Source organism: Centropristis striata, chromosome 19 (assembly GCF_030273125.1).
Source record: "Centropristis striata isolate RG_2023a ecotype Rhode Island chromosome 19, C.striata_1.0, whole genome shotgun sequence".
Taxonomy (NCBI): domain Eukaryota; kingdom Metazoa; phylum Chordata; class Actinopteri; order Perciformes; family Serranidae; genus Centropristis; species Centropristis striata.
The window spans coordinates 34,400,379-34,420,136 of NC_081535.1; the positions used below are offsets into that span (position 1 = coordinate 34,400,379).

At 38.5% G+C, this 19,758-nt stretch overlaps 1 protein-coding gene across 2 annotated transcripts; it reads right to left on the minus strand.

Moving 5' to 3' along the window:
• Positions 1-8,937: 8,937 nt before the first annotated feature.
• Positions 8,938-13,691, minus strand: otpa (orthopedia homeobox a). 2 transcript variants are annotated; one of them, XM_059358075.1, is made up of 3 exons: positions 13,571-13,691; positions 12,678-13,084; positions 8,938-10,257 (listed from the first exon to the last, which is right to left on the minus strand). In XM_059358075.1, exons 1-3 carry the CDS (start codon positions 13,605-13,607, stop codon positions 9,739-9,741), a joined length of 963 nt encoding a protein of 320 aa, XP_059214058.1. In that variant the 5' UTR covers positions 13,608-13,691; the 3' UTR covers positions 8,938-9,738. The 2 variants fall into 2 exon arrangements, with proteins under 2 accessions (XP_059214058.1, XP_059214057.1); XM_059358074.1 differs by having other exon boundaries at positions 13,532-13,685.
• Between the last annotated feature and the right edge of the window lie 6,067 nt (positions 13,692-19,758).

The following is a 19,758-nucleotide window of genomic DNA, read 5'->3' on the forward strand; positions in this document are numbered from 1 at the left end:
GGGTCTGCACCATAGACGGTATATGGGTCTGCACCATAGACTGTATATGGGTCTGCACCATAGACTGTATATGGGTCTGCACCATAGACTGGATATGGGTCTGCACCATAGACGGTATATGGGTCTGCACCATAGACGGTATATGGGTCTGCACCATAGACTGTATATGGGTCTGCACCATAGACTGTATATGGGTCTGCACCATAGACTGTATATGGGTCTGCACCATAGACGGTATATGGGTCTGCACCATAGACGGTATATGGGTCTGCACCATAGACGGTATATGGGTCTGCACCATAGACTGTATATGGGTCTGCACCATAGACTGTATATGGGTCTGCACCATAGACGGTATATGGGTCTGCACCATAGACTGTATATGGGTCTGCACCATAGACTGTATATGGGTCTGCACCATAGACTGTATATGGGTCTGCACCATAGACTGTATATGGGTCTGCACCATAGACGGTATATGGGTCTGCACCATAGACTGTATATGGGTCTGCACCATAGACGGTATATGGGTCTGCACCATAGACGGTATATGGGTCTGCACCATAGACGGTATATGGGTCTGCACCATAGACTGTATATGGGTCTGCACCATAGACTGTATATGGGTCTGCACCATAGACTGTATATGGGTCTGCACTCAAACCTCCACCTGCAGGGAGTCCACAGCTGAATATACACAAGACAAAAATATTCAAAAACGGGTTGCAAATATGACGTTTCTAAAAGTCTAAAAAGAGATTCTCGGCACTATGATTTTCAGCAAATATTACTCAAACTGTAGTAAATAGAACATTTATTGGGGACTATTTTTTTAGATGCAGATTAAAACAAATTTAGTGTATTATTCTGTGTGCCGATGTGCACAGGAACTCTTCTTTTTTTTTTTTTTTAAATTATATTTATTGGGTTTTTAGAATTAACATGACACATACATTAATGAGGGTTTACATGCCCACATTCTTAGATTAGAAAAAAGACAAGACCAATTACCGCTGAAACACAGAACAAAACAAATAAAACAAAAAACATTAGATAAAAATAATAATAATAATAATAGTAATAACACATTTAAAAAATAAAATTTAAAAGTTAAATTTATAACCCTGCACAGGAACTGTTTACGAGTTTAGTAGAATAGGTAACAGGAAACCCAGGAGAAGGTTGCTGTTGTTTTTTCAAAATAAAAGCCCTACAAAGTAACCATTTTTCGCTGAAGAACTCCTTAGGATTTATAAAGAGTAAAAGTTTTGGGAACCAGCACAGAAAAATTCTTTCCAGGGTAAGGCTGTTTTTCAAATTAAAATCACCATTAAAGGAGTAACTATATCTTCATAGTTTAGCAGAATAAAAGCCTAAGAGGTAACTGGGGCTTAACAAGGAAATCCAGGACAAGACTGATTTTCCAAACAAAACTCCACAAAGTAACTATATATAATAGTTTAGTAGAATAAAAGCCTGAGAGATGACAGGAAACCCAGGAGAAGGCTGTATTTTTTTCAAAATAAATGCCCCACAAAGTAACCGTTTTTCACCAAAGAACCCGTTGTGATTTATTGCAAATTACACGTTGCAAGTAAAAGTTGTGGGAACAGGCACAGGTTAAAACATTTCCCAGTCTCTCACCAGGAAAATGCTGTTTTTCAAATTAAAAGCACCACAAATGAACTACATGTAATAGTCTAGTAGAATAAAAGCCTGAGAGGCGACTGTGGCTTAACAGGAAACCCAGGGGAAGGCTGTTTCTTTTTTCCAAAATAAAAGCCACACAAAGTAACTATATGGTAATAGATTGAGGTGAAACTTCAGCACAGAGCTTTAAAAGAGAACTTCATATTTTCCATAGTTACTTTCTTTGCAGTGCATAATTAAAGGTCATTTAATAAGGCTCATTAAAGGGATTGTTCAGATTTTTTTTAATGTGGATGTATGTGGTATCAGTGTGCTTTTGCATCAGGCCCAGAAGCTGCAAAATGTGTTTTAGCCATCTAAGAAAAGGCGCAAGTAAAAAAAAAAAAGTAAGTCAGTTTAAGTGTGCACTATATTTAGAATATTTTTAACGCTTTACCTTGCCATCAGACAATCCTGTTTAAATTTACATCAGGGGAACTGAAGCGGTTATATTTGCTCACTTCAAAGCCGCCAGAAAAAAAAAATAATTTCACTGGTTGAACACGGGATTTGCTGCCCAAATCGATCAGTTTGTTTGTGTTATTGTGTGAATGAACTGAAGTCTAAACCAAAAGAAAAATGTTGCACATTTCAAATCTACTGATATTTACACATGCATTTAGATTTTATTAATTTTATGTGTATGTTTTGAGTCATTTTCCTCCACACTGTCTCAGTTTCTATTCATCCTAAACAGACCTCAATATCAACAGTTTCATAATGACTGTTTCTTTAATATTTCCAAAGAAAATATGTTTTTTTAACTGATCCTTTAAACCTGTACAGTGCCTTAAGACCTGATTACAACAAAGTGATGATTATATATATATATATAATATATACATATAATATATATGGCCCATATAATCCAGAGGGCGGTGGTCTGAAGATGACCAGGAGGAAGCCTGAGAGTATCCAAGCTTGTCACTTTGATTTGTCACATGAGTATGACTGTAATTGCTGTGTTTCAGTCATCATAGGTTAATTATCAGGCCTGACCTGTTACACACACACACACACACACACACACACACACACACACACACACACACACATGTCAGCCATGAGGATGGAAGGATTGTTTCTGCAGCCTAAAAGTTAGAAGACACTCAGCTGGTAATGTAAAGCTGTCTCTTCTGTCTCTTCTGTCTCTTCTGTCTCTTCTCTGTCTAACTGATCATCACTGTCTCCCCCCTCCCTCCCCCCCCTCCCTCCCTCATTTGGTGACCCACTAATGTTCTGTTCATTTTCTCTTATGAATAGATAATGGGCAAAAATCAAATCTCTTCATTTGCATGTAATACAATTAAGACCTTTTCAAACAATGACAAATGGAGGGAGCAGCGAGGTGTCAGTCAGCCTCGTCACTGAGAGCAGAGACGGCGCCGGCGAGCCTCTCTCCGTTTTAACGAAAATTAATAAAACCTTCAAATGGAATTTTCTCGCCGCCATCTGGCATAACAATCACCAAGACACTGCTAGACTCTGCCTGTCAAATAAAATTAAACTTCTCATGAATTTGGATTCATAACGTGGAAGTGAAACCTCCAACGTACCTCTAAAACCCAGAGGAAAACCCAAGGAATTAGACTTTTTTTAATCCATAAATAATGGGATGTGTGACTCAAACTGACCTCAGAGATCAATTCTCAAATTCTCAAATTTCCAAAAGTCATAGGCACGTTGTTGGCAATGAAAACCTTAGATCAGAAATCTTCCAATCCAAAACATTTCCATTAAGTGAAACCTGCTGCAGCTTCAGAAACTATGCCATTCAAAAAACACGTATGAAAATCTACAAAAAAATACAACAAGAACAGAAATGTGCTGCAAATGAGAAAATGTGCTGCAGAAAATTGTGCATGCAAAGTAAAAAAAACACAAAACCTAGAAAACAAATGGACATTTCTCCTAATATAACCTGCACATTGACTCTGTTGGCCAAAGGACAGGTTCCCTCCAACAATATTAATATTAAATATGTATAAAAATAAAATATTAAGTAAAAAAAATTGACATTAAATACTAAATGGACTGCATTTGTACAGCACTTTTCTGGTCATCGAAGCCACTCAATGCACTTTTACATGCATACACCTGCTCACCAGTAAGTTAACACACACACACACACACACACACACACACACACATCTGGAACAACTGGGGCTTCAGTATCTCACCCAGAGATACTTGCCCCCAGAAAGTGCAATTGTTTAAATATAGGGATACATATTACCAGATACAAAAAGAGACAAAAAAAGACTAGAAAAAGATTGTAACTCATTAAATATGACTAATTTGGCCATCTCATAATATTCAGCTAAACATTCAGATGTATTTTGTAAATAGTTTAACATTTTTGGGAAATGTGTTCATTTAGTATATTAAGTTATTAAGTATTTCTTGCTAAGATACAAATTATATCAACAGCATGTTGATTATAAAGCTAAAACCAGCAGCTAGTTAGCTTAGCTTAGCATAAAGACTTAAAACAGGTGGTAACAGCTAGCCTGGTAGCTAGTCTGTTTACAGTCAACACAATGTGCATATTAGCTCCTCTAACGCTCACTTTTAACACTTTATATCTATAAATCAGGCGGCAACCTCCTGGTCTGAGCAGGGAGGCAAACCAGGAAGTGCCTTAAGCTGCATTCTACTGAAAATTCCAGCAGGGGGCGCTAAGTTTGGCTGCAAAAATATTTCAGTCCATTAATTTTAATGCAAAATGAGAAAACTTCTCAATTGATAACTTTAGAATTTTTTTAGGATAACACTATGGTCTCAGTCGCTAGTAAAAAATCAAATAATTAGATAAAGAATCATATGATTTGGGGCGGGGCTACCTTTGATTGACATAGTGACCTGTCAATCAAAGGTAGCCCCGCCCCAAATCATGAGCTGCCATCAGGAGAGAAGTATTCACGTATCCACGGCAACGTGTCAATAAGATGGCGAAATCAATGCTTCTAACCATAGATATATGTATAAGAAAGGCTTGTGTGTTTATACAAAGTGTTTTTTTTATACATATATTTTATATATATATATATACATATATATATCCAACTGGCAGTCCAAACCAATGGGTGACGTCATGGTGACGACGTCCATTATTTATATACAGTCTATGGCATTAATATTAAATATTAAATAAAATATTTTTATTTTGTTTAAGTAATTGAAAAACGTGGACCTTTGCAAGTAATTGTTATGATTTAGCCGAATGCATGTTTACAAATATAAATTCACATAATTTCATACAAACATCCCCCTTATCATGCACAAATATAAACATGGACAAAAACACAATAACCATATCCACACACACACACACACATGCATGCACACCTATACATGCACACACACACACACACACACACACAAATTGTCTCTCTCCCACACACGCAGGAAAATTAATGAGCTCTCATTCATAATCCAGGATAGAGAGAGCCATATTCACCCTTGGATGGTTTATTGACTGATTTCATTTATTTGTGTGGAATAAATAGGAGGTAAACATTGGCTCGCTCTCACATTTTCCGCGACACACTCGCTGCACAGCATTCTGGGAGAAATGATCCCACCAACAGCAGGTCACTGATTGGCTACCTCGTCAGTGTGTGACAAATTACCCAATGAGAAATAGGTTACCCATTTCCACAAACTAATTAACCTGGGTGATAGTGAAACAAATTATTACATTTATGTAATATTATTTCACATCTGTCGCTAGACTACAAAAATCTTTATCCCGAAGCGTCCCCGCCCCCCAAACGCTTCTGCTCTGTGATGAGATCCAGAATCTCTGCACCTTCTGTGTGAATCTACTGTTCAATACATGGAGACTGCATTATTTAAAGGGACTTAAAAATAGATTTATCATGTTAAATACATTTGAAATGAGACAAAAGACAAACAAGACAGGAAATAAGAGAAACAAAACATGTTTTTGCCATATATATCATTTATTTTTATAATTTCTGGATTTTCTACATATCTATATTATTTTATTGTGAAATACTGTTTTACCCCTAAAATTCTACAAATGAAGGAAATTGTAGGAAACTCTGGTTTAACTGCTCCAAACTGATATAATAAATATAAGGGACCAGTGAGAAGAAACAGCTTAAAGCACAAATCAGACATGTTTAAATGCAGGAAATCATATCACCGCCAACTTTAAAGTTAAAGCATGCAGGACTTTTCTAAAAAAAATAATAATAATAAATCTGTATCTGTATGTTGTGACTCTGCCCTCTGTCTCCATTTTCTTACTTTCCTCTAATTTTGCATCTCTGGGCGTGTCCCTCTGAGCTCTGCGTATGTATTTGCATGCACACATCCTAAAGGAAACTACAAAAATGGTGGACACAGCGCTAAAAAAAACACCAATACAGTGAGTAGAAACACAAGGTCGTTCTAAAATGTGTCATATAAATCAGGGTTGGTTTTCTTTTAGCTACTGTTTGAGATCCTGCAGGTGGTTCAACACCATGGAACTGGATTATCATTATTAGTGTGGACCAGTAGGGCCTCCTCTACCATTACCAGTAGGTTAAAACCAGTCCAGTCTATGGTTCAAACCAGTCCAGGTGTGTTATATTAACGTGTGCTGCTGCTGGCGCCCTCTAGTGGCTGGAGTCATTATAATCGTGCATAAGACAGAAGGAGTAATAAAGCTAAAGGGTAAGCAAGGAAAGTGTTAGAGCCATTTTGGATTTGTGGAGAAGCTGATAAATAATTCAGATTTGATTCATAGTTCTTTATTGAGGTTGTAGGAATAACTATTGGTTAGTAGTGATTGCCCTCTTCTTATTGGCTGAGACGTGTGTAACGTCATAATTGCGTACTTTGTTTTAATTCAGATTATGGAGACGAGGAGAGCACACTAGTTTATGACCGTGCTCATAATTATTATTATTATTATTTGGATTGCTGCAGATTATTGTTTGTAATGCTCAAACGAAAGGTTTTCAATAAACCATAAGAAAGAAACTGTGGGATTTTTTCGGCTTAGGACACGCGTCAACTACATCCTCACTTTTAAAGTAAAACTAGACAGTAAGTATAAATCTGAGTATAAATCATGAAAAAACTTTCTCTTTAAAACATTGTTTATGGGTAAAAAGAGGATAATAAAAGGGAAAAAAGTGACCTAAATAGATGAAAAAAGACAACACGTGTCATGTTTAGTTTAGAAAAATACACATGCTCAGTTACAGAAACATAACTGGAGGCCTGCATGGTTTAACAACATAAACACTATACCAAAGCATAAGAAACAAAACCTTTCTCCTGAGTCGGCGCTCTGTGTGATAATCAACCATTTAGCATCAACCTTCTGTATCACTGTTGGACTCATGCTGGCTGTTCTTTAAAGGATCAAAATCAGTTCAGCAAACCCAGACATGTGCTCCACTGTTACTGCTTGTCAAAACCTGACGCCTACATTACCCAGAATGCAGCTCTGTCAGAGATTCAGGTGTGTTCTGTTAGATGATGGAGCCTGAAGCTGCAGCAGAGAAGAAGAAGAGACACCAGACGACTGCTCAGCTCACTTCTTTACAATTCCTTAACCTCCAGATTTTTTTATTTTTTTGCACTCAAACACAAAGTCTGTGCTGCGTCTCAGCCACAGATTTCTGTCAACCTGAGAAATGCTATAACTTAAATGAATTAATGCATTTTAACAGAAACACAAAACAATGAGAAGAAAGAATAAACAGTTTGAACCATCAGACTTCTCTCTGACTTTAATCATCTCCTGATAGAAAAAATGAAAAGAAAGATGAAAGATTTGCATTTGTGCTGATCTGTGAGGACCTCTGATCCATTCAGCCTGAAACTGAGCAAGAGAACGGACTAAAATGATGTGAAGATCGTGCTAAAATAGAATATAGAAGAATAAGAGTTGTGCTCTCAGTCTGAATCCAGCTTCACTTCCATCAACTGTCTGTGTTCCATTATAAACTGTGGAAATCTCATCAAGATCTTTGTCAAACATGAGATTATAAATTAGCAGCTGCAGCTGATTAAACAGCAACATTATTTTAAAGCTCCTGAAATGTTCTTGTTTCAGGTTTAATTTAATTTGGGATTATTATTTTGTGTTTTCAGCTAAAAGATAATAAACTGAAGCATAAATCACCTCTGGTCCTCAGGTCGGTCCTAACTGTGATTGAGTTTGACACCTCTGATCTCCGCTAAATAATTAATTGGGAATTGAGTGTTTTGTGTGGAGTTGCTCCTTGATGACCTATATATATTTTTATATGTTACACTCCAGATATTTAAAGAGACTTCTGCTCACCTAAAACAGAAAAGAAATGCATGACTGGATGGACTGCTTTCTCTCTCTCTTTGTTATCATTTCTGCATTTCAGACAGCAAAACTGCTTTCAGGATGTAAAACATGAAAGATCTCTTCAGTTTTAAATAGAACAAGATGCAGAGGAGACAGACGACTATTTACTGAAGTAAAACAGCAGTACCACTGTGTAAAAATACTTCAATACAAGTTAAAGTACTTTTTAAGTGCTATATTATAATTTATTGTGCTGTATATGCATTAAATGTACTGTAAGCAGCATGTTTCAGTTATTTTTGACCATTTTATATAATGCTATAGGTGGTATAAGCTTTACAATGCATATTTTGATAAATGTTTCATATGTAAAAATTTAAATCTGCAAACTAGAAACTATCAGACAACAGCAGTGGAGTAAAGCGTGCAGTGTTTCCTACTAAATGTGAAAAAGTAGAAGTATTAAGGAGCTTTGAAATAAGCTTCTTATTACTTCTAATGTACTTAGTTAATTTACACACAAGGTTTTCATTAAAGCAGAGTCCCTGAAGAACATTATACTTTTAAAGTTTTAATCTTTTGGGTTAAATGTTTATTTTATCAGTTTTAAAATGAATTGCTACCACGTTTTCTTCTTCATGTGTTCACTGACTGTCGATGAGACACATGATGTCATAGATTAAACAGAAAAAGGTTTCAGTTCATTCATTATTTAGTTTGGAATTAAAGGTTTGAACTCAAAAGAAAGTGTTCCTTTTCAGGACGGGATCATTTTTACACGTCTACAGTTTTTTTTAAAAATCATGTTAATACCAAAAAGCTGCACATTTTGTCTTTGCTCAGGACATGTGGACATTTCTGGACAGACATAATGAATAGAGGAGGACAGAGACAGCACCTGGTGCCTTTAAACCGTTTCAATAAAGGAAGGTTGATTCATGATGTGACATAATTGAAAATGATTTTTATTTGATCATTTACATTGAATTGATATAAACATGTCCATGAAACAAAATGGTTCAAACATTTAAGAAAGTCTTAATTTGATAATAAGCACAGACAGAATCTTTTGGAAACATAAGTTATTATCACAAACTGACCAAAATGGGAACAAGAGTGCTTCCGCTACACAAAACATCCTATAGAACAGATTATAGTTAAGTCAGTTTCCATGTCTTCATTTATAGTATTTCCCTTATTTACTTCTTTTTATTTTTTTGCCTTGGACAGCACATGCAGTCAAGTCCTCTTCATCATGTCCTGATTCCTCCTGTCTTCTGTTTAAACCTCCAGGTGTCTTGTGTCTGCTCGTCCACTGTGCTTCCTTCGGCCCTCAGAGAGTTAGTTGCATGCTGTGTAGCAGGTGGAAACACATCTGTCACCTAGTGTGTTTCTGTATCTCAAAGTATCCACAGAATCTTCAAAAAACCGTCAGTCACCAAGCAAATGTCACTGAAAGGCCCGCAGAGGGCTGCATGTGCCAAATCAATAAATAAATACAAATAAGTTAATTTAAATAGACAAATAAATAGTTGCCAGAGGCTACATGCGAAATCATAAATTATAGCTTGAAACAGAACGAGTCCTATGCGGGATAAAGGCCACGAGGCCCGATAAATAGCTTCCCTCTTGGAAAAAAGCCGCCAGGTGCGGTTTCTTCTGAACAATATCCTGGTTGTATTCTCCCGGTGGATGAGCTGATGATAAGAAGAGAATGAAGAAGATCTCTGAAAGGAAAAGCTCTTCTAGGTGAAGCTCATGGATACTGTGTGCTCCAGCGCTTTGCGGCGCAGCGACGCGATGCTTGTCCCTCTCCAGACCTCACTGTCCGGGGAGCTACACAGCTGAGGCGAGTGCGTCACGTTGGTGGGGCCGGACAGGGACGCGGGGACCATCCCGGGGAAGGTGGGCTGGTAGAGGTGCGACTGCAGCCCGGAGCCGTTGGACATGTTGGACAGGCCCATGGAGTTGGGCGGCGGGCCGGCGCCGAGGCTGCACTGAGACAGGGACTGCGCCATGGCCTGCTGGCGGCCCAGGGACGGCGGGAGCTGCAGCTGGGACACGCCGGGCATCCCCGCCGTGGCCCAGCGGGTGTCGTTGGCGTGGAAGGAGCACAAACTGTCCCCCATGGCCGCTGCTGCTGCCGCGGCGGACGGGAACTGGGACAGGCCGTGGTGCGTCGGCAGGAGGGTCCCCGGAGCCCGGAACACGTTGGTGGTCTTCTTGCGCTTCTTCCACTTGGCGCGCCGGTTCTGAAACCAGACCTGCAGACGGATGACATGAGTTAGGAGGGACAGCGCGGAACGGCTGCAGCTGCAGCAGCGGGGTCATGTTCTCAGAGCTGTGAAGGCTCATAAAAAGGTTATGACATCAGGCTGTGATCATCATCATGATGATGCGCAACACCAACAATAAATCTGTGGCACAAAAACACTGACTTATGCTTTTATTTCAGCATCTCATCAGCTTTTATCAGCGTGACAAATATTTACAGTGTTTGGATCTATGCGTAAAAGTCTCCAATTCATAAATATATTAAAAATAAATAGCATCCACGTGCAATATTTATGTTTGAATTTATGCGTAAACGTCTCCAACTAATAAACAAATAATTAATTAAAATATATATAAAAACATCAACGTGCCATATTTTGGTTTGGATCTATGCGTAAAAGTCTCCAATTCATAAAAATATAAATAACAGTGGGAAATATTTGTTTTGGTTATTTCTTTATCTTGACACTCTGGAAACTTTTTGGTATAACTATTTTTATTTTTGCTCGTCAAACAGTGGCAATATCTGAGAAATTATGGGACTATTTTGTCTAATTTTTCCTCAATAAATCGCCATTTTCATTAACATCTTATGTCTAATTATCTCGACTTTTTAGCGATGCAAACATAATGTTTTTTATTTCATTTTGGTGCATTTTTAATAAGATAATTGAACCCTGAATGTGATTCTGAGCTGGTTCAGGAGCAGCCATCGCAGAGCAGGCAGTCACATAATAAAGATAATGTTTTCGCTGTGACAAACACACTTTATCCCGCGAGTCCTTGAGCTCCTATAGGGCTGCTTGTAGGCGCACGAGGCGTCTATGATTAATGTGGAGATTTGCTTGAGAAAGTGGAGGCGCAGTAATAAGAACGGGACAATCTCACTCTCTCTCTCTCTCTTTCCTCCTCCGCGTAGCCAGCCGTGAAATCCGGCCTGAAATGCATTACACTTCAGAGGAAAGAAAATGCAATCTCTCATTCCGGTTCTCAGAGACAGAGTGCCCCCTCAGCGCGCCAGTCCGGCATGAAGACGCGCCGCGCTGACAGGGTGCCGCTCCGGACCTGAGGACTCATTTCACTAATTCTTATTTTATGGAAATGCTATATAGGAGCTGAATGGAGCCGTGCAATAATAATAATGATTATTATGGCATTATTTCACATGTGAGCGAGCAGACTGCTTTAGTTAATAAGGCGCAGATCTATTTTATGAAGTATTTGTGCAGAGTGAAGTGACTGAGGTTATTACTGAGAATACACAGATCCTCTTCTGGTAAAAGCTTCATGTCACTTTTTATCCGCAGCAGATTAAACGAGAGCAATAAAGCTGCAATCATCATCTGCTTCCTGCAGCTTCATTACCAGAGATGGACGCAAAGTCTGCGCCAGTTCTGAGCCATGCAGGCGGGATTCATAAGCACAAATATCAACATACTTTTAGCGAAACAAACCGCTGAAAACACACATTTATTTTAATAATATTAAATCAAATGCACCGTTATGTTTTTATTATTTTAAGTGTCAGACAAGAGGATTTGTTTGTTGTGATTAAAGTAACGATGAAGCACGTGTTTATCTACAGGGTCGCTGGTTTCAATCTCAAGTCCAGAAAAACTCACTTTATCGCTTATCAGCTGTTGACTCACTAATTAAAAATGCATTTTTTTTAAAAACATTTTACATATTACATCATAATGAACAAAAATGCCTTTTTTGCTGTGATATTTTTTAAGTCTATAAAATAAATTGTAACACAAAAAGTCAAATTCGACTATGGGCTATATAAATAAATGTATAATAAAATATTTAGTATTTTAATAGAGCTGTGCTTCATGTTGTGGATTATTATATCAGTGTAACCATAAATAAGAAACGGTTTCCCTTTCTTTGTAGGTTTTTTGTGTTTCTTACCGACTAAGAAATCAATTTATTTTCTTCATTTTGTCGAATAATAGTAATGACTGACAATTTTAATTCTAATTCCAATAAAAATAAAGCATTTTTAAACAGCTATTATTCATTATTGATGAGAAATTCCTCATTATAAATGGTGTATTTGAAATGTGCCGCTATTTGAATAAATGCACAAATATTGAATAAGATATTCTGACAGTTTTAGACGTAAAATGAGGAATAAAGGGAGCTGCTGTTAGGAGTATTTAGTTTGTATATTTATTACTATATTGTCTTCATTTTTTATTTTTCTCCATCCATTTCTTTTTATAAATTCAGTCCTCATTTATTTAAAATATGAGATGATAATTATTCTGTCTCGACCTGCAGCTCATATATTAGTCTTTATTTTAAACATGATGTGTTTTTCTATAATAACATGTAGCGGTATCAGATGAGTCCCTGTTGTGTTCTAGTCTCTGTGTTGTGTTGGTTTTAGATCCAGCGGGCCTACCTGGACTCTGGACTCTGTGAGGCCGATCCTCAGCGCCAGCTCCTCCCGCATGAAGATATCTGGGTAGTGCGTCTTGGCGAAGCTCCGCTCCAGCTCGTTGAGCTGCGCCGGGGTGAAGCGGGTCCGGTGCCGCTTCTGTTTCTGGCTCTGGCTCTGCTGGCTCCCTGCGGACTGGTTGGGGTTGTTGTTGTTCTGCTGCTGCTTGTCCTGCTCCTTGCTGCTGACCTGAACCGGGTTGGATCCTCCGCCGCTGCTGATCTCGTCGCCCGGGAGCATCGTGGCCCCTTCCACGCCGTCCGGGCCCGGGCCCAGCTCCCCGGAGTGTCCCGGGTCAGGTCCCCCTCCGCCGAGCCTGCACTTCAGAGCCTCCCTGTGGCCCAGGAGCTCCGCGGCGGCATCCTTCATCCCTGCAGACAACCAAGAGAAGACACAGCTGCTGACATTGGTACAGTAACACTTAGGGAGGGAGAAGAACACGTTAGAGGAATATTCTGCACAACACTTTGCAGGCAAAAACCAGAAATCAGAAGCATTGTTATTATTTAGCTGCAGGAGAAAATGATGCACAATCATGCATTAGCTGAGATTCCAAACAGAGAAATTAAAGCATCCATGAGTGAGAGACAAGCAAAGCATGCACATTACAATCTGCTCCTTAAATACTCTTAATTCAATTCGATCACACCGATATCTTAGAAAATTGTTAAATCAAATTACGCAGTAATATAATAATAATAATTACTTTTCCAATGAATTAAGCGAGTTTGGCTCACTTCGGTCGCATTAAGATCATATAAGAAGCAAATTGACAATTTTCAAAGCTTGATTTAAGATTAGAAGTGCCTCCAGCTTACAGTAGAGTTGAAGACCGGAGTTTGGTGATGATAACTCACCGAGGCGAGCATCCAGCAGGTCGGCATGAGATAGCATAGCGCACCGCTCCAGGGCGAAGTGCTATTCCAAAAAAAAAATCTCTATGACTTTAACCTATTTAAGAAATATATATAGCCTAAATGAAAGCAAATTCGGTTTGTGGTTAAAAGGGAGGTTCGTTGCATTATAATGTAGTTTAGAGAAATGGGGAGGCGCTTAACAGCGGAATGAACCCATGAGCTTCTCCAAACGAGGACCAATCAGAGCTGAAGCCTGAGGTATGTCAGCTTTAGCCCGAGACCCCCAGCACCCCTACACCTCCTCCTCCTCTCCTCCTCTCCTCCTCCTCCATCCTCTCACATCCACAAGTTCATTCCTCCTCATTCCTGTAATTGGCTTTGATTTCTCCTCCAAATTACATCCAATAAAATAACCTGATTTAATATCTGTGTGAGAGCTTCGACCCGTTCAAGAAATGTTGGATCACCACAATATTTGTTTAATTGTGCATGCTGTTCTGTTTTTATAGTACAAGGAGAGGAGTTATGGAGGCACATGCTGCATTAACACCTCCCATAGTATGTGGATAATATGCAGCACCTTGCCTCGGTAATATTCTGCTTTTTTTTACTCTCCTTGATGATATTGTCGACCTTTTTACGACACTAAATGCCTCTTTGAGACCAAGTGAACCTCCTCTAATATCCTTGATTTCCCAGTCAGCCAAACAACAAACTTTATATAATTCTAACCAGACTCATTTTCAAGGCCATTAGGCTTTTATGTAATTAGTGGCTGGATCTATACGCCTTTATTGCAAATATCAGAGTAAGATCAGTATAAATTAGTGCTAATTTACTAGTATTTAGGCCCGACTGTCAAAGAAGGGAGGGACTTGCTATAAATGATGTGTGAGCAAATTAATTCGGCGGAAAGTGGAGGGAGTTCAACACGAGCTGTGGATGAAAAAAGGGACAGAGTGAATCCAGCCGAAAGGTTGTAGAGAAGAGATATAATCATGTTTACAACACGTGGAGGAGGCCTCTCTTTTTTCATTTATTCTAAATCATCACAATCCTCAATTAGACAAGAAAAAAGTTATTTTTGCCACATAATAAAGCACATTAGACTCTTCTTTTTTTGTCACACACACGCACACACCAGTCTGCTAAATATTTAAGGACAAAAAGAAAGAGACAGATGTCGGGAGGTTCTGTGAGAGAGCAGGTTTATTTATTATGTGCTGAAAAAGTGGCACAAAGGAGGCGTCCGAGCGTGAAGCCGCGGGCGCGTTGGGCTTCTTTTCTTCATCCAGAAAGGCTCCGCGCGCTCTCTGCGCGTCTTTTATTTGTCTGCAATCTGGTGGCACGACACGACAGACCGGCAGGGATGGACGGATGGACGGATGGATGGATGGATGGACGGATGGATGGACGGATGGATGGAGGGATGGAGAGGACGCATCGCGGACATTTGCGATGATGTGTGAGAAGAAAATGCGCACTTGGAGATATTTCTTGTCCTCTCTTTTAAAAGCTGGACTTTAAGGTAGACTTTAACAGCGTCAAATCTAATTATTCTATATTTTAAGAGCTGTTTATTTGTTTGTTTCACAGAATTATAAATACACCATTGCATATTTCTATTATTAATTTTGCGTAAAATTCGCAGTGTTTTTTATCTGGTGGCTGCAGCTTTTCTTGGCGCGCCATAAAGCCCTTATAATATAGAAGGATCATTTAAAATCATCACATTGCGGGATGATGGATTGCGCATTTGGTTTTACGACTTTTCAATAGCTCACTGCTTTTATAGCTGTACAAACAAAAAGTGAATGACTCCTCTCATGGCAGCAGGTCATATTTAACCCAAAACAAGCAGACAGAGAGAGAGAAGAGAGAGAAGAGAGAGAAGAGAGAGAGAGAGAGAGGATGAGGGATGTCAGGGAGATATTTGTATTCTGTCACTAAAGGGCCGAGAAAACATTTAAAAAAAACTAAAATTACCTTGTCTGATATTATTCTATTTTTCGTTTAATATTAATAAGCCTACAAAATAGGCAACATATTTCTATTTCATGGTGAAATTTATTTTGTAAATGTATTTGTGATTGCTGTAATATAATTTATTTTGTCTGTGTGGATTTAATGTTGCTTTATTTTGAAAAATAGGATAATAAAACACAATTTATTCAATGCACTGGAAACTTGAACACAATTATTTATTTAAATTATTTTTAACGTGCAAATAAAAACATTTGTGATTGCTGTATTTTATTTAATGTGTTTTTGATTTAATGTAGCAAGATTTCATGCTTTATTTGGAAAAAGAGGAAAATAAAATAAAATGTATCCACTGCACTGTAAACATGAACACAAATTATTATTACTTTTATGTGAAAAGAAAATCTGTTTGATAAATTATTATCACTGGAAGCTGTTATTCCTATTAGATGCATATATTTAGTTCAGCTAATTCAAAGGCATCTTTTCACTTAATGTTGCCAATAGATTTTTTTTGTGTGCGTGTGCGTGTGTGTGTGTGTGTGTGTGTGTGTGTGTGTGTGTGTGTGTGAAGGTGTTGGTTTTGCTGACTTGATAAGGCAGTAATTAGGGTAAACAGGGAGCAGCACAGTTAGCTCCATCTCTCCACTAACGTGCTCGCATCAATCTCCTGCATGACATAAATAAAAATAGACAAACAAATTCGCCCCCTGCAAGTTAATGCGGTGCATCTGAGTGGAAAGTAGACATTTTCACGCGTTGTGGAGATGAGGAGTGACTTTTAATAAAAACAGAAATATAGTGTGTAGTGTTAATGCTGCAGCCTCTACTCGGAGCTGTTTTACCTGCAGGTCCAGATTGTTGCTGCAGGTAAAGTTGGTATCAGGCGGGGATCGAACCTCTGACCTCTTGAATACAGTACAGGCTCTCCGAACCACAAGGCCCACATTTCTCTCCCCTCCTTTCCTCTGTGTGATCCGCCTTCCCAGTCTCTATTCACTCAATTAGAGATTTCTGAGGAGAAAAACAATCGATCTTCCATCTCCACGAGCCTCCACTTTAACAAATGAGATTCTTGTTTCATGCAGCTGATTGGTGACAGTCTGCGGGGATTACTGTGCTGCTGAGCGGCCTGGTGCTGCAGCTGCACGGCGGGCTCCACTGCTCCGAGCCCAGCAGCAAGCTGCACAAAGTTAGACGTGGACAAAGTTTAGCGGCAGAAGAGAGGACAGGCTGCGCAACGCGTCAGCAGAAAACGCTTCGCACCAGCGGTGCCGCTTCCGCTAATGTTCCGTTCAGACTGCTCGCGGCAAAAGCGTAAAAATTAGGACTTTAATCAATATCCCCCACAGAAACAGCCTATTTATAATAAATTGTCTTCTAATATTGTAATTGTGCATTGTATTTTCTATAGCCTATATTGTAAATAAGTCATTAAATCTGCAAGTCTGCAGTATTTCTCTGCAAATTGTAGTGGAATGAAAGTATAAAGTGGCATAAGGTGTAGATTGGATTTAAGTAGTTGAGCAATTAGAAATGGAAGGTTATATATACAGTTCAACTGTTCATTTAGTGCTCAATTTATGAGGCCTATAGGCTGTTTCCCTAATAATTCACAGCAGATGAGTCAGATGATGTTAAAGAAATGTGTGAGAAATGATAAAATACTCCAAATGATAACAAAGGAGAACCACTAGCCTATATTAATTTTAAATCAAGAAACTAGAGATGGTGGAAAGTAACTCATTACTCATAAGTAGGTTGGAATACTTGCACCTGAGTATTTATATTTTATGCATACATTTCAGGTTAAAATAGCCTACTATTATGCTTTTAATTCCATCACATTTATCTGCCAACAGTCTCTAACAGTATCTGCCTATAGTTAGACTTTAAATATCTCATAAACAGAAAGCAATAAGATGCATTCAGCAGATGTAATAGCAACCAATAATTAACATTAAACCAAAACCACCAGATACAATATACAGCTTGTAAATGCATGTAGGCTATTAATCATAAGGCCTATTTATTATATTTGGTAACTCCCTGAAAGGCTCCACTCGGCTCCCTAATGAGTGCTTTTATTTTGATAGTTAAAAGGTAAATTATGCGTAAATAATCTCCGTACTTTTACTGGAGTAAAACAATAAATGCATGCCCTGTAAGGGGGTATTCTGCCTGGTTTTGCAGGTATTTTTCCTGCAGTATATATAGTGTGAACAGCCAGCAGGCTGCAGGGTCCTCCGGTCACAGCAGCCCAGATGTAGCGCCTCGCCGCCGCATCTCATGCCTCAATTAGCGCCGCTGCCCTCTGCACGGACTCGATTAGGCCGTGATTTATCCGAAAGAAATATAATTATACCTCCAAATAAAATAATCAGCATTGAAGAGCGATTTCCTTAACGAGATGGAGCGGGCTAGATGTCACGCAGTAGCAGCGCCTCATTAGGGCGCTAATGAGACTTTGGGCTGATCCCGATAATTATCAGAATCTGTAAAATAAGGATCAAGTCAAATGTAACCTTAATTTGTCTGGCAATTGAGTTCATTTATTAGTATGACTATTTAGGAAGGAAGGACTCTCTCAGCCTTAATACAAGCAAGGTGTGGTTATTTTAGGCCGTTTGTAGAATAGATGGAGCTGTTTTATCATTCAGGACCAGAACCAACATTTATCTTTGGGTTCCCCTCAAAGTGCTGCTCTTTATTCTAAGACACCATTCATTTCACTGCTCTTAACGGGATAATACACCGGGCAATTAAATCCATCACTTCAGTACTGAAACCATCAGTTTATTAAGCAATTAGTAGGTTGAAAGAAAATTACAATCAACTATTTCAATCATAAAAAAAAGGGTCAAACATTCAGTGGTTTTCCAAATATAATTTGCTGCTTTTGCATCATTTTTAGTTGCATATATTTGTGTTTTGCACAGACAACACAAGCTGAGGAGTATTTTTTCATTCATCAAAATAATTATGAAAACAATCCTTATCTGCAGCTTTGGTTAGTATTTCAGGATGCATCATCATCATCATCATCATCAGAGGTTAGAGCCACTGAAGGTCCTGCAGGCTTGAGCAACTCAGGTACATATAAAAAGGAATGCAGAATATATGTGAAAAGGGTTAAACTTCTACTTCAGTCACCAGTGCAAAGAATTCCTACGTCAAATCCCCCCAGCAGTGGATCATCACCAGTGAGTTTTAATGGCATAAAGTCTGTGTGTTTAATGGGGATGCACCATATATAGGCTAGTTATTGGCCAGTAATGGGAAATTCATATTATGCATTATATTATAGAACCGAAAATACAAGGAAAAAATGCTTTCATTGACATTACAAGTGCATTATTTAGAGCCATCACTAGAAAATAAAGATCGGTACAGTAGGTTCCTGCAAACCAGATAAATGATGTTAAATACGCAACATTTCAGCACTCAGTGACGTCATGTTACAATGTCAGTCAGTGCAAAGAGGTTGAGTCAAAAACATACCGCTCTTTATTCAACTCTGAGTCCAGTATTAACAGTAGTGTTCTATATAATAGCAGTCTAATGTGACTAACCAGATTAATCCAGGTTTTTAGTATATTTAGTATAATTAGTTAAAAGGGGTGTGTTCAGAAATATAGCAGTGTCTGCTGTTGACTTTACAAACTCAAAAATATTTTGCACAAACCTTTTTGTTTCTAGGATTTATCAATCTTGTGATCACTAAACTAATCAACCTGGTCTCACAGAAATCCGTGGAATAGCCACGGAATCACTAAAAATTTCCGTGAAACTGACACGGATTTCACTACAATGCAAGTTAATGACAGTCATATTTTTCTGCCGAGATCTTCACCACAAAGTGATTATGTACATTCACTGAGTGAATATTTATAAAATAAAACATATTTCTCTCTAGAAATGCGATCAAAATCCATTTTTATGCAGAAACTAAGTCAAAATATTGATTTTTTCACTAAAAATGAGAGAACTGTCCGCCATGTTTTTTGTTCTGACCGCCGGGACCTTGAAAGTCACGTGACTTGGAACAAACCAATAGGAACAAATATTAACTTGCATTGTAGAGAAATCCGTGTCAGTTTCACGGATATTTGAGCGATTCCGTGGCTATTCCACGGATTTCTGTGAGACCAGGTTGAAACTAATATTTAGTTGTATGACCAGTTTTTATTTTATTTATCTGTGTG

What these genes read in the sequence shown, in the direction of transcription:
- otpa (XM_059358074.1), bottom strand. Translation starts at nt 13,607, where the DNA reads ATGCTATCTCATGCCGACCTGCTGGATGCTCGCCTCGGTGAGTTATCA. An exon ending in CTCCGGTCTTCAACTCTACT is followed by an intron (nt 13,085 to 13,531) that starts GTAAGCTGGAGG and finishes GGTTGTCTGCAG; the next exon opens with GGATGAAGGATGCCGCCGCG. An exon ending in TCACAGAGTCCAGAGTCCAG is followed by an intron (nt 10,258 to 12,677) that starts GTAGGCCCGCTG and finishes ATCCGTCTGCAG; the next exon opens with GTCTGGTTTCAGAACCGGCG.